This window comes from Molothrus aeneus, chromosome 1, assembly GCF_037042795.1.
Source record: "Molothrus aeneus isolate 106 chromosome 1, BPBGC_Maene_1.0, whole genome shotgun sequence".
Lineage (NCBI taxonomy): Eukaryota > Metazoa > Chordata > Aves > Passeriformes > Icteridae > Molothrus > Molothrus aeneus.
The window spans coordinates 29,659,537-29,675,921 of NC_089646.1; the positions used below are offsets into that span (position 1 = coordinate 29,659,537).

General features: G+C 37.6%; 1 protein-coding gene across 2 annotated transcripts in view; it reads right to left on the reverse strand.

Moving 5' to 3' along the window:
* Window positions 1-211: 211 nt before the first annotated feature.
* Window positions 212-16,385, reverse strand: part of CRPPA (CDP-L-ribitol pyrophosphorylase A) — a 104,629-nt gene continuing 88,455 nt past the window's right edge. Inside the window, exon 10 of one of the 2 annotated variants that reach the window (XM_066565478.1) lies at window positions 212-2,677. In XM_066565478.1, the coding sequence (XP_066421575.1) occupies window positions 2,573-2,677 (105 nt within the window). In that variant the 3' untranslated portion in view covers window positions 212-2,572. The remainder of the gene's footprint in view (window positions 2,678-16,385) is intronic. The other variant, XR_010785021.1, reaches the window with a different exon arrangement.

Genomic DNA, 16,385 nt, shown 5'->3' on the forward strand with positions numbered 1-16,385 from the left:
TAAGGAGTAAGGTAAGCAAGGCTGGCAGAGTCTGAGCTTCTATTTACTTTCTGTTATCTCTGTCCAAATGTTCAAAGCAATATGGGTGGTGACTGATTCACTAGTTAAATTCAAAACAGCATGTGTGTACAAAAGGCTGCCAAGTTTCTCATGTATACTGCTATTTGTGAGAAGCTATGCACAGACAAAAAACAATCAGCCAGTTTCTTAATTTCATTTTATATCTTTATTCCCATTGTAAGTACTAACAATCACCCCAAAACCATTTAAATTTGGTTTGGATACACAATAGCATTAATCACAGCCTCGTTTCTTTTTTTTTTTTACTGCAGTTTTAGTATTTTGTGATCTGTTTTAGTAGTTCTGTTCTTGGTGTATTTGCTTCCAGCAAAATGGACTTCTCAGTGTTTGTAGATTATTTTAAAAGATTGCTAAAGATTAAAAAGCCATAATGCAATGATTAACAGTACATTAATAGAGCTTATTAGCTTCCATTTAGGATTAGTACTAAGTATATTGGATGACCCAAAACTTACTTTTTCTTGTGCATTGTCTGTTCTCTTTTCAAAAATAAATCCATAAACAACTAAACAACTATATTATATTTTTTTTTATTACAGCACTTCATTGTGGTATCATTTTATATTGGATTGAAATCTTCTTAGGAGAATGAGGTAAATAAAACAACCCTAAAAAATAAAAGCTCTGTTTAAGCAAATGATGTTGCACACAAACTAATGTTAATGCAGTATCACAGTGTATAAATTAGAGTGGATAGAAAACATGAAGGGTTTTATAAATTCACCTTCTTATTATTTGTGGAAAACACATCACAGATTGCATTTTTGTCTTCAAGCAAACAAGAATAACAAAATACAGTCAAAGAGACATCTTTCATCATGTCTTTTAAAAGCCTGTGGGACAAATTCCTTCATCAAATTTATTAATGTAAAAGCACATTCAGAAAACTTATTTGTGAGAGCTGCCCTGTTAAATTATGAATACCAGTAATAAATTCTTTAGTTCTTCATTTATTTGTGTGCTCTGCATATGAACAGACATGAATATATGTATGAATAAAATATGCCTATTGTATAGCCATACACAGAGCTAATATGAATGCTTATGTTGTACAATGTCAGAAAAGGACAAATTATTAATCAAAGCAGAGAGAAGAAAGAAGCAAAGAAGAAAGCAGATGATGCACAAGAACTTTGTTAGTTATCTTTGCATGACTTGTGTGTGGAAGAAAATGTATGCCTTGGATATAGAACCATCAGCTGACAACTCTTTATTTTATTTTGGAATGAAGGAAGTTTGGGACCAAGATCAGCTTCTAAAAGGGATTTCAACCAGAGATATAAATTGTCATGTGAAGGGAAAGGGACCAAGCAGGGACCTTGTTATCCTAAGTTTTGTCTGAGCACCAGAGGGAGTGGAACATGGTGGGAGTAAGGGGAGGGATGCTGTTTTTAGAGGGAAACTTGCTGACCTGACAGTGATAGACTGAATCAGTGACTCACTGGACACTTCTGGTGGGGATACTTCTCCAAGACTTTATTCCAGCCATATCAAATATGTAAGACACTAACCTAGCCCCTTCATAAATTGCAGGAGAGATAAAATCCTGGGTCTGATGCATAGGGAAAGACACATGTTTTCAGGGACACTGCTTGTATTGCTCTTAGTGGTTGTGATACCTGGAGACACTCCACATAATAACCATTCACCATTTCATCTTCCTGTCCCAATGGTCTGCACTTGACTATCACTGCAGAGTATCTTTGAGTTCATAATGCTTGCTCTCCTTGCTGCTATTTACTACATACCTCTGCTTACCAGCAAGAGATGAGAATTGTATTCTTACGCATGAATTAACAGACTCTTCATATTTCAGTGGAGCTACAGGAGCTCTGAATGATGGCACATGGGCACTGGAAGAAGTGCAGCACCATGGAGGCTACAGCCAGAGCACACTGCATCTGGAAAACTGGGGCTTAGCACCTCCTTGTACCCATGTGTATCTTTTCTCTGATTTGAGGTTACCTTCATTGCACAGAGAACAGGTACCTGACCTTTCCAATACTTCCTGCAATATGCATTCCTCTTTATGGCAGGAAAGCCACACTCTGTAAGGAACTCTACATTCACTAAGAGGTATTACAGCAGCAATTTTAAAATAATTTCACATAAAGTTGAGCTGTGCTTTATCTGAAATAAAACTTAATTCATGCAGTCCTAGAGTACAACACACACATATACTTAAAAACCATTTTGCATGAATGCTTTGGTGTCCTCTGTGCACCTTTAAAATTATCAGTATCTTGAAAAACATTTCAGTATCATTCCTCACAGTATATACCCAGTGTATCTCAGAATTATTTGTATTTCCTTTTACACTTTGTACATAATATTAGGCTTGTATTTTAAATATCAAAAATATGCTATTAAATGATCTTAATAATCAATGCCATAAATCCAGAGTTTTCAACAAAGAATAAAATTACTTAAGACCTTTGGTGAACAGATGATGAAAACTAACATTTCCAAAAGCTACACATGATTTATGGTCTTATGCTACCAACAGCTGGCCAATAAGCTCTGGGTTTCTGTCCTTTATCAATGCCATGATAACAGCAGCAGCAGAATTTACTGTCTCCTGAAGCAGCAAAGGGTCCTGGAACAAAAAGAAAAGGAAAAATGAGGGAGTGGGGAAAACAATGTATTTACAAAAGTGGAAAAAGTAAATATTTAAAATCAATTTTCAATTATGCCAAATTACCATACGATTGCTGAAGAAGCAAAGCTCTTTATTAGAAGAAGAACTTCTAAAACTTTTTATTTTAAGGAAGCGTAATTTCATGGTAATAACTGTTTTCTCCAATCTCCTTGATGCAAAACTGCTAGAATTCCATCTACTGAGAGACCACCAAAAAACTTGATTCTGTCACTGGCTTCCTAACTGAATTTTAAAATCTAAAAGGCAGTAAAATTTTTGGAGTTGAAAACATGGAAAAAATACAGGATTTAATCGACTGGCAGAGTTAAAGACCTGCAACTTTAGGCACCTACTGAGTCCCATCTGTAGTCTACCAACTACTTGAATTCACAAAGGCATTTAAGCACTGGGATTTCAATGGTTTAGGCTGATTTTTGTATCAAATAACTTGCAAAACTAGTTTGGTTTTGATAGGCAAGTATAGAAATCAGCACAGGAAACAGCAAAAAAATGAGACATTGATTCTATTTTGCTAATTGAGCACTCCAGCTCATATTTGAAAGATTCTTTTGTCTAATTACCAAGCTTTCTTAATTGTATGGACTATAAAAGGTTGGCCTCTTGCTACCAGTAAGATTTCCATTTGTGCACTGGGAAAATAGCAATAGGTGTAGTCAGGCATGGAGACATCCCTGGAGTGAGAAATAGAAGAGAACAATTTCTGTGAAGCAACAGAGAAAAAGAAAGGTCTACAAAACTCTAGAGGTAGGGGCAATCTACAATGAGAAATCAAGAGCTGTTCTACATAGCCATGATGGATAAACCAATAGGTTTTATCCATCTATTTATTCCATTTATTCCATGATGGAAGCAATAGATAAGGACTAGTATACAATGGAAGAGATTATTGGACACATCAAGGAAACTCATCAGGAGAGTCCTTAACATAAGACTCACATCCATGTAAAATGTGATACAGATAGATCTTCCTGCCTTGGGTAGGAGGATGGAGCAGTTTGATTCCACATCTTTTCACCTCTTTTTCTAAGATGCTGCACACAGGAAGAATTTGTAGAGAACACTTAAGAAATTTGGACTAACAGACAAAGAAGAAACAATTCCACAATTTATACAAAAACACAGTATCAAAACTTGCTCTTTAATAAATAAGGCAACTGCTGAAGGGACCTGCCTATTCAGCTAGCAGAGAGGGGAACTGGAGACTAAGAAGTTGCAGTTGAAGAAGAAAAAACTGAATGGGAAAAGGTGTCCCTGGAACATTCTCAGTGAGGAAACAGGTCCAGTGGAGAGCCACAAAAAATGATGAGAGGGCTGGAGCACCTCCCATTCTATTCAAGAAGAGCCAAAAGGGTTGGGGTTGTTCTGCTTGGAGAAGGGATGGCCCTGGGGTGACCTTATTGCAGCCTTTCAGCACTTAAAGAGGGCCTACAAGAAAGATGGGGTCAGACCTTTTAGTAGGGTCTGTAGTGACAGGACAAGGGGCATGGTTTAAACTAAAATAGAGTCAATTCAGACAAGATATATAGAAGAAAGTTTTTATGATGGGCAGGTAAAACAATAGAACAGTTTTCTTAGAGAGGTGGTGGATGCCCCATCCCTTGAGACATTCAAGGTCAGGTTGGTCAGAGGTCTGAGCCACCTGATCTACTTGAAGATGTCCCTGCTTACTGCAGGGGGGTTTGAAGAGGCAACTATCCTTTCAAGGACCCTTCCAAACCAAACTATTCTATGATTCTATGATAATGCTCTTACTATTGTTTTTACTTATGTAAATGAAATTAAACATGCCAGAGAGGTAACTGGATTGAATTAGAAATAGCTAGTTTATAACTGATTTTTTTATCATTTCTGAAAAAATTATTTTTGTATTTGCCTAGAATTTTGTCCTAAATATCAAATAAGTAAATTACAATTTGTAACCTCGCAAAAGATTACACTCCTCACAAATTCATGTTATGTATTCCAATCTGCAGTAAAATTATTTATTAGAATTCTAAAAAACTGTGGTAGAATAAAAGCGTTCATGATGTGTGCCTTGCTCAAGTGACGCCTTTTCAGTTAACCAAGGAGTGCAGAAGTCTGCTGAGATCCTGCTCCTTCAGAACCTTTTGTCATGGGCCAAGGGTACAAAGGCAAACTCGGAATTCACTGCTCTGGTTCAGCAGGGCACTCAGTCCCTCATTTCCCATGGGTATGCAGTGCTGGATAAAGCACAAGGAGAGCGGAAGACATGTGCACACCCACTCAGATGGCAAATGCTGCAGCTGCTTTCAAAATCCAGCAACACAGCTCTTGCTATTCAGCAATGCCAAAGCTCCTTGTGCCCTTCATCACTTTTTGTTCAGTTTATCTCAAGAAGCACTTCACAATTACAGACACTGTCTTCCAAATGGGCTTCCAGCCATATCTGAAATTGGCTAGAAGTGTACAGTATTTTTTTTTCCATTTCACAAAAAGAAATAAAATACACCTGGCCCAGAATGCTCTTAATGTTTCTCCCAATAAATCTTTCCACATCCTCTGTTGGTTACTGGATTCAGTACACATTCCTTTGCAGTAATAAATTATTCAAGTCTCTGAACATAAAAGGAAGCAAGAGAAAGAAATTTAACTTTCACAGGAGAGATTGAAAGTGACACCCTAAGATTCCTTTGGACTGAAAAAAGCCTTTTCTAAAGCTAAATCTAAGGCTTTAGTGCTAATTTCCATGTTCTTAAGGAAAGACATGCAAAGAATTATGAGTAATATTTGGAAGGCAGGCAATGTGGCAGAATAATGTGTACAGAAACCTGCATATAGAAGTTGTCTAAAAAACACTGAAACTGATTGCTGAATTGAAATTGGTTCAAAACCAGAAACGTAGTAAGTAAGCAGCACAAATTAGAACTGCAATCTTTACAGTTACTTCACTTCTAATAATCCGATTATTAATACCATCATTATAACTCTTCAGGAAACCTACTGGCCCCTGTGTAGGATTGGTCACTCTAAGTCTGTTTTTTGGAAATAACCATAAGTGTTTTTCTTTAAAGGAATATATGTCATCTCATTTAGGAAAACTATGTAAAAAAATGTAATAGAAAAGATATTCTTATTTTAAATACAGTTCCAGTTGATGGTTTAACTACCCCATGAAGTACATACTGAGGATTTCAATAAGGCAGTCCTCTAAAGTATTTATCATAGGGGTTATTAATTTCAGATTTGTGCTAATGGTCCTTCCCAGTAACATTGTCACATTCTGCTCTCAGGGTCACCCATTCACTGAAGAATGTCCAGCACCTGGGCCCAGGAGCCAGCCTCTGAGTGCAGGAGAAATCATTGTCACAGAAATCAAGTATGTGCTGACTTCAACTTGCTTTACTCTCACAGCCACAGTTTCACTGGAAGGAGGTAGTAAATAACACAATGAACTGGACTCCTCCAGGAATTTCAATCTGTCTATCCTGTATCTTTCTGAGAATCAAGACTCACTCTTATGATAAGAATCATTATCGTAATATCTCATGGTCACTGCCTGGGCATAACTTAAAACTTTTGCTGATCATTTCTAGTCATTATCACAACCACCCACCCCCAACAACAAAAAAACAACAACAACAACAACAACAAAAAAAACCACCAAACAAACAAAAAAAATCAGAAAATAACTTTTTAGCAAAAATTTTAGCTACTGAAAGGTAACACATTGTTCAATGACTGATGAAACAGCTAAACTATATTTTAGGTATTTCTTGTTTCAAAATCCTGCTAGGACTATATTTATTTTAGGCCATCACTCTGCCTGTAAGCAGTTATTTTCAACATAATTTGAACACCAGAAGCTGTTCTAAAGAAAATTAAAAAGAAATAAAATAACAGGACTCAACAACAACCCAGGAAAGGAAAAAAAATCCTGTGGGTCTTTATTAATTTAAAGTTAAACAAACAAGTGAACACTTCAAGTCCTCTGACTATACCCTTAAAACACTCATGCTTTTGACACTGCAATGTTATTTCTGGCAACAATGCTGATTACAGCTGATAGTGCCTACAGGGAAGCTTCAATAAGGATGCCAGGACAAATTTAATCTACCACACCTAACTCCATTGCACATACAGGCCTCCAAACTTCTTTTATATTCAATGGCACAGCACTAAATCTTTCAAAAATCTCCTTATTAGTTGCAGGAAGTCAAATAATCAAGCAGAACCACGTCCTCACATGTTTAATTGCCTGACGTGTTTGCCTGTATTGTAACCAGGATAAAAGCCAGGATGTCAGAGCAGGAGGATCAATACAAATCTCCTCTCCTGCAGCCCCGAGAGCTCTCGCCCGTTCCTGCCCACCCACTGCTCAGCACGGCCAGTCCAGGCACAGAACACCCTCCAGCACGCCAGGCAGTGACTGCACAGCCCTGCACACACTGCACTGAGCTAACAGGAGCAGTTCTTTCCCTCATTAAAGAAATCCTTAAAAAAGACTGTGACCTTTGAAGACTTGGAGGCAGTAGTGACTTTCGTGGATTAATAACTGAAGTTCCAAATGATCAACTGGTGGGCCACAAACTCCCCTCAAACCATTGTGATAGTCACTGTCTATTCATTTCATCCAGTTGATTTAAATGATTCTCCTGTAAAAGGAAAAACCACCTCCCAAACATTTCTTGGCTATTAATAAATAGAAATTTTTATTGTTTGAACGGATTATTAACTACATTTATAAGCTAAAACCAAAACTTTTACCACTTTATATTTATGTACTTTGGAAAAGAAAGTATTCAGAAACACTGCCAATGTTATAAACCATAAATCCACATAACAGCACTTTGATTCCAAAATAAAATATCTACTTTGTCTGTTATTAAATAGTAAAAATATTCCAATGTAACCATATTGTGTGATGGCTGTAACTCATACTCAGAATTTATTTGATGTAGAGTTTCTGACTGTAGGGGTTCTCTGGTCTGCACATTAAGACTGGGAATGGCTACAGGGACAGAGTTAAAGTTGTATTTGGAATATGTAATCTGATATTTTACAAATGTGCATTTATTTAAAAAACTGTGAGGATATCTGAATACTTACTGACATTTCCTTTACAATTCATTTCCTTGCTTCAATCTGTTTAGGATTTAGTTTTTTCCCCAACTGAAACTTCACATATAGGCATTTCAACTTACATATGTACTAGCTCAGTTTAAGAATAGTTTGAAAAACACACCTACCCTTTTCAGCTCAAAAAAAAAGAACGGCTCTGCAGGTATCACCTCTGTCTTGTAATGCTGAAAGAATAAAACTGCTGTGTTCCATTATTTGCACTCTGTCTTGCTCTAATATTATTTGACATTCCATTAAATAAAGTTTTTTAAAATTAATAAATTGTATAGTCCTGATAATATGGCTGACAGAAAGCCTGAGAACAGGATTTAAAGATACTGCTAAACTTAGGCAATGTCAGTATGAACACGGTTATGTTTGTACTAGGAACACAAAGAGGGCCGGAGCATGTGCTGGCATGCAGGCATGCTCCTGCCCTTGCTGTTCCATTGTAAGCCTGCTCCCTGGCACAGTTTTGGCTCCTGACAGCTAACATGTTTCCAGACAATGGCTGGGCACGGTTCAGGGGACAGCACAGGCCAAGGAATGCTCCCATGGGACAGGCTGAATGAGGCCACCCCATTTTGGGACCGAGAATGTAGCCATATGGAGATGAGGCATGCTGTGCCTTTTAGCCCTAGGACAAGAGAACCATCCCTGGCCTGTTTTTCTTACCAGTATGGATACAGCCTACATACCACTGGGAAGTGACACTTGAGCCTTTCTGTCCCTACCAGATGCATCAAGAATACACAGGGCCACAATCAAACAGTGCCCCCCAGACTGAGGCACAAATTCCATGTTGCTACCACATAAGCACGGCCATTAAAAAAACAAAAACTACCTACCCTGTAGACACCTTTCCCACTAAAACAGAGAAGGAGAGAGGGACGAACCAAACTACAAGACAGTAACTGTGCTGTACTGCACATTCTTGCTACCTTAGGGAAAAGGCTGGAGCCAACAGAAGGAACTTGTGCCCCCTGCTCCTTTTCACAGTGTGGATATGGGTGCACACCGGAGACATGGGCAGAAAAGTGCTGAAACAGTCTCTGTTCTGGGAAGCATCTTGCAAAGGACTATGATGGCTGTACAAGAGGAGCTACTGATAATTTAAAACTCCACAGTATGCTGCAATTTATACTAAGGCTAAACCAGATCCCTCCAAAACTCGCCTGACATCACATACTCAGTGTTTTATTTGCTCTAAGAGAAACTGAGTGAAGAATCTAGCCTCCAAAACCTCAACACTTGAAATTTTCTTCTTCAATTAATACTTACAATTGAAACAGTTGTTCTGAAGAGGGACTGAGGTTCTTCCACTACCAGAAATCAATGATCTAACGTGGTTTGTTGTTTAATCACACCAGGAGGAATTAATCTGTAGATTCACAAAGAAGCATTTTTTCCCCCTCAAGATATGTACTGGCATGCATCTACACATTAAAGAAACCTCAATTTCTGTAATAGTACAAATTATCTGAGGTCTCCTTTCTTCTTAAAATGCTTCCACATCACATTTTTAATCCATGTGCCAAAGGATCTATTGATAAGTGTAATCTCATACATTATATCAATGCAACAATTTATCTCAATAAGAAGATAGCTATGCAGATCATTCTAAAAGATAAGGAAAGTATTTCTCTGAATATTGTAGGTTTTCTTTCAAGTAATACATAAGTAATTAAGGTAGCACTTGAGTTCAGCTAGGTAGCTGGGTTCAAAATTACTAGAGCAGGTTCATAATTGAACATCTGTACACACAGCCTTCCTTTCTGAACTAAGAAAATGCAATCAATTTTTCATTAGTGGATACTCCTCAAAATAGAAATAATTTTGAAATCTAGATACTGAGGATGCAATGAGGATTGGAAAAAGTGAGTGGCACTGGAAGAACCAAGCTGTCACTGGGCTTATGCAGTTTAGCAAATCACTTAATTAGTGAACTCTGATAGATCTGAGTTAATTCCCTGTAGTTAAATGGGCATACATTCATGATAATCAAGCCAAATCTGGATAAATTGTGCATAAATACATGAAACTGTACTGTAAGTCTCTCTCACACTTTTGATCAACCATGCTTCTTATAGTTTATACAAAGAAAATGGAGAGCCATCAAAATTTAAAATGACTGTGTGAATCTACTGAGAACAAGCAAATATTTTAAATCTTCTGGAGTCTGTGAGGATTAAGTCTCTGGTGCTTTTGCTTTTATCTTTTCATGCAAGATTCACAGATTTTAACCTGAAAGTAAACATTACTCATTTGTTTAAAAAAAAATGTCCAACAAAACAGCGCAAACAAATAAACAAACAAACAAAAACTCAAACAGGATTCCTTTCTCTAGTATGATAAGAATAGACAGATTCACCCTAGATCAGCAGGTTTAAAACAGCTCCATTTTCTACATATTCTACAGCATTTAGATGACCAGGGTTCAGTTCCTTCCTTCAGTTTTCCAAATCTTTTTTCCCCCCTGTAAAAAGCACTGCTTGCGTGATCATGCTGAATGATCAATAAAAATTCCTGGACCAAAAAAATTCTGTGAAAAGCTTGTTATGAAGAACACTTTCAGTACATTCAATCACTGCATCTTAGGCAAGAGTTTTCATTCAGCACTTAGCCACTATCTGATGGAAGCTCTTTACAAGAGTGAGTGTGCCAGCAGTGACAGCACAATGCCTGTGAATCATCTTGCCCTCTAAGTTGCTCCAAAAGCTACCTAATGCTTGAGTTAGCAGCAGGTCTGCCACCTGTATGGGACTGGTACAAAAGCACTGGCAGAAACAGGCCATTTAACAGATGTGGTTGTCTGCAAAACTATATTATGTGTTTGAGGTTTCTTAAAGATGGTCTCTTAATACAGTATGTTACCAAATATGAAATATTAATATTAACATGAAATGTATTCATGTTAATATATGTTACTGAGCTACCCACAGGGTCTGTGAGGTGTCTCTCTGGTAACCTTGCAAAAAACAACACCATCAGGGTTTTTAAGGGGAAGGAAAAAAATTATTCTTTTCATCAGTACAGGAAAGCTGAAATGTTCCAGAAGCACAGGAACCTTGCTTTCTGCTCTGACAAACTTGCTCTGTGACTTGCTGAAAACCTAAGACTTGTCTGAAGTCGACTGAAGCTGTAGCAAGTCATTCCTCTGTTTTCAGAAAGTTGTGGATCAATTTGATAGCATTAATAAATTCAAGTGGAAGTGGGATTTAAGCTTTCCACACAGCAGTAGCACATAGAATCAGAGAATCACAGAATATCCTCAGCTGAAAGGGACCCACAAGGATCATTGAAGTCCCAGCTCCTGGGCCTGCACAGGACAGCCCCAGAAATCCCTCCATGGGCCTGAGAACATTTTCCAAACACTTCTTGAACTCTGCTAGGCTTGGTGCTGTGACCACTTCCCTGAGGAACCTGTTCCAAGTTCCCAACCACCCTCTGAGTGAAGAACCTTTTCCTGATATCCAGCCTAAACCTCCCCTGACACAGCTTCATGCCATTACTTTGGTCTGTCACTGGTCACCAGAGAGAAGAGATCAGTGCCTGCCCCTGCACTTCTCCTTGTGAAGAAGGTATAACTGCATTCTCCTCAGTGTTTGTATTGTGGGTTCTCTGCTGTCTTGTCCACTGTGAGAGCCCATCAATACTTCAATGGGCTGCAGCATTGAGTTTTGCAGCTAGCCAGGAATACAGAGCAGACCCACCAAAGAAAAAATGAGTTAACAAGTGCTGGCCTCCTGCAAAACATAACACCCCAATCACACAAATCATTTACAGACCACTGCACTTCTCCAGGCACCAAGCAAAGACAGAGCAGCTACGGATCCCTATGACTGCATTTGACATATGGGGGCTAGTAGCAGAGCAAAAGCAGTTCAGCACAGTTTAGCTGGATTTCTCCTATTACAAGCAGAGAAATGCAGCAGTTTCAAGCTCTGTTTCACTTGATGACTGTTGTTTTAGCCCTAGCTGGCAATGAGAAGGAAGGCAAAAATGAGATTGTAGAGAAGACAGAGAGAAGTGGTAGGGGAGCAAGTCAGAAGCGGGAAAAGGAAAAATTGCAGAGTCAAAAGTTTTAATAGACAACTATCTTACCCTGAAAATATTAAAAAAACCCCACTGCTAAAGATCAGGTGAGATTATATCAATGTCAGAGGCTCTGACTGGTAACTGTATCATATACTGCAGGTGAAATCAATAATTTTAAAAAATCTTCAAAGAAGCACAGAGGACATTTCTACCCAGTGAGATCTGGGGTCATCAGTGTAACTGTATTACAAAAGAAAAAGAAAAAATTACAAAAAAATTCCAAAAAACAACCTATTGGGAATTAAGGAAACAATACAGCACTTCTTCAATAAACTTATAGCACAAGCAAAAAGTACATATTTAGGGTATATTCAACACAGTATATTTCACTAGTGGAGGTTTTTCCTTTCTATACCATATTGCATTGACAACATAGATTGGTTTTGTCACTTTTCAAGAAAAAAATGAACACAGTAGTTCACAAACATCTAAGTTGATAACATTGTACAAGACATGAAATGCTTTCACTATCACAGATTACAGAACTTGGCATACAAATGTGCTGCAACAGTTTCATATACTTTGTGACATACAATTTGTGATTGTGACTAGCAGGGTTATATAAAAAGACTGGACAACTTTTAATTAATGACTAACAAAATTTTAAGGTTTTTGGAAAGAATGAGTGATACATTTGAATCTCCTGGGGGGATGCTAAAAATCCGTGCAGAGGAAATGTGAGCTTTTTTTTTTTTCCTTTCTTCCAGTCTAAAGTACATTTTTCTTCCCTTCTATAAGTGCTAACTTTATATGTAATATAAGCATAATAGACATTCAGATCTCCAAAATAAGAAGAGGCATGTGTCCATTCAGTCTTTAAAATCTTCATTATACAACTCCTACAGACTGTGAATAATCTGAAATACAAGCACATGGCTGCAGTAACTAATTGATTGGAAACATTCCTTTTGATTACAAATATTTTATTTGAGATGGCTCAGAGGAAAAACCATATGGCCTTCTAAAAAACAACAACAAAAATTCTTCTTTGGGGAAAGAAGTAAACAAAACCCAAGAGATACTGAGGGACAAAGTATGAGTAGACATGTGCTGGGCTATTGTTCACATCCAGCCCTGTGGCTTCCAAACTCTTAGGACGATAAAATCAGTTCAGTGGGGAAAAGGCCACATTCCAATCTTGGTTACAGAAATACAAACCAAAAGCAATGACAGTATTACAAGCCTGGTTACTTTGCAGTTGCAGAGACTGAATTTCAACTTTAAACTCTGTATTTTGCTACAGGAGATCTAATATGCTATTGGTTTTAAACTGTTCTCTCAAAATTTCAAAAGCAGCTTTAAAGTGACTCAGATGTCAGTGTTTTGGGCAGCAAGACACAGTGAGAGGGAGTTACTGTTCAGAAGCTCATTGTTAATCGTTTGATATCACAGATTTCCCTAATTTGATACTCTTAATTGAATCTAGCTAGTTGCATACAAAGTGGCTCTCAAGTTGCATAATCTCATCATTCTGTGAGGAGGGACTGATTGCAGAATAAATCATAAAACCTTTGTGTACAAGTTACACATTGAAATATAAAAACATCTTTGAATCACACCTCAATGCCCATCCTACAGCTTCCATCTTATCACTTAGATTCTACTTCTTGGACCACATGTCTGTGATGTTAAGGCATAGTTTATGTCCATCACTGTCTTTTCCTGTCTGTAACTGAGGCTCTACACCCTGCTGGAATGCAAAAATATAAATTCCTTGCAATTCAAGACTTTCATGTAAGGCCAAGCTAGTTTACTTTTAACAGAAGAACACAAACTACATGAAAAAAACTCAAACAAGAAAACCCCAACAACAATGAAAAAAACTAACACAGACTAATGAAAAAGCATCCAGAAATGAGACAAAAGTTACAAGGACATGAGGTGACATCTCTCCTTGGAGAGTAAAAGGAGAGGAGTCAGCAGGGGTAAAACAAGTTACAACAGAATTTAGTAGTAAGATTTATTCCCTTTGTCTCTCACACCAATATTAGGTTTTAACACATCAATTTTGCAGTAATTCTGATTGTTCTCAACATTCTTTTGCACAAAACATGAACTTGTTCCAGTTCCAAAGCAGTCTTCACATAGTGAATGGAATAAGCAGAAAAAAAGGAACTTAAATTTCTTGCAAGGATGAATAATTCCATAAGCAAAGTACCTCTAATCACAGGTATGCTCAAATACACTCAAAACTGCTGTGAATGGAGAAAGTGCATTTGCACTCTATTGTTTTCCTTGAGGCATTTTACCTACACAATGTTTACCTACTCACTTAAGACAGGACAGTTTATCTGACCAGCACTCTAGGACATGAGCTGAATGAATCCCTACTCAGAAGGCACAAGGAAATAATAACAATAACATCTGAAAATGTTGATCCAAACTCTCAGTTTCTCTATTCTTTATTTCTTTGTCATCCTTAGTCCATAGTCTAAAGTCAGTGCAAATAGAGCATCTGTCCTTTACTTAAAATTTTCAGCTAAGCGACGGTGGGAGCATGAATTTTGAATGATTAACCTAGAAGAAGGATGAGTCTTAAAATCTGGTGTGAGCAGAGGTTCAGAAAGGAGCAGTGAACAGTCTGCACCTAATCCAACAGATGGGGCAGGAAAGTACAAAAACACACTAGGAAACCACAGTGGTGAAGTGCTCTGTTTTCACTGGGTAGCCAAGAGGAATGGCAAACACCCTGCACTCTGTCTGCTCCCATGGAAGTGTTGAGGGAAGTAAAGCCATTTGCTCTACAACTCCCTGAGAGGAGGATGCAGCCAAGTTGGGTCAGATCCTTCTCCCGGGCAACCAGTAACAGGAAAAAGAGGAAATGGCCTCAAGTTGCATCAGGGGAGGTTCAGGTTGGAAATTAGAAATAAAATTTTAACAACAGTTAAGCACTGGAACAGGCTACACAGGGAAGTGGTAGAGTCACCATCCTTGGAAATATTCAAAAAATGAGTAGATGTGGCACTTCGCAATATGATTTAGTGGGGACTGTGGTATTCTAACAAAGGTGGAACTTAATGATCTTGGAAGTCTTCTCCAACCTTAATGCTCCTGCTGTGATGGCTACTCTGAGTCTCACCCCCACCTGATCATCCCTCTACTGTTAAATCAAATGGAGGACTCTCTCCTGCCATAGCTACTGATTAAACCATGGCACAGCTGGAGGGTAAATAGCCAGTTTCCACAAAAACCCCTTGAGTGAAGCCCAGTGATAGGCAGGCAGAAAAGAGCACATAACTTGCCTTGCAGCAAAACCATGGCAAAGAGATAAAGCAGTTAGTAGCATTCCTCAGGGTTCACCAGTAAATCCTTATCCTTCAACTCACAATGTATAATCCTTTTAGCTGTAAGGGGACAGATGTGCTTGCTTTTAGATTCTAGTTTTCTCTTAGGCTATGAGGGTCCAGCTACAACACAAAGATAGAGCTCACAGACGTTCTTTTACATAAAAATCAGTTTGCCAAGACAGACTTCTCTCTCTTTCTGCCAACAAGTATCTGCCCAAATCACGTAACACAATAGCCTGTCTATATACAAACAAAAGCACTCAAAATTAAAATATATCCAAGTGGTAAAACTTGTAAAATAAGAAAAAAAAACCTGTGCTTTTAGAAGAAATGCTATTTTAAAGATTTAAAAAGAAACAGAAAGAAATAGAATTTAAAAAAATAAAAAAGGAATGAGTCCGTTTTAGCAGATGGATTAATTTTACTTTATAATTAAGACATTCTATTAAAAAAAGGCATATTAAATATTTTATTAGCTATGAACACATCTGTTTTTATGAGATTAGCATTCAGTGTTAATCCTATTCTTCAGGTAGGTTGTATCTTGAGTTGCATAACAGAAGAGACTAAGAGACCTTTAACACTTTCAATTAAACTGTTACCAAAGTTTCCTTTCAAAAATTCTAAAACCATCTTGTGCCTACTTGCAACTTAAAATATGTCTGTGACTGGCTGCACAGGCAAGTTTGGTTCTCCCTAGTACCTTCTGTACTAGGCATTGAAGAAACTATCTATAGAAGTTTCCAATGGCATGATTAAACATGACATGTAAGAGTTTATCACATCACTCAGTCCTCACTTTAAAATGTGGGTCATCCAAAGCTAATTGAAATCCATGGGCTGAACAAGTGACCAATGTAATTTTCACAGTGATGGAGGGCATTAGTATTTTTCATAAGAAAATGGACTGCCATTTTTCCAAAATAGTAAGGTAGAAGAGGTGATATTGTAGACTCTCTTGTAGACTGTCTGCATGTAAAATGGTTTTGGTTTTTACCTTTCCCTATAAAAATTGAATATTCTGAATATTAAATTACTGTTGCCAGTATCTAGAAGTGATGCAAGAATCATGATAATCATGAGACTTGTATAATTAACTTGTAAAATGTCTAAAGTATTTAAAAATATGCTAATTTTGAACAATATTTAAAACAAACTGAAGAATAATTTAGAGAGTTTAA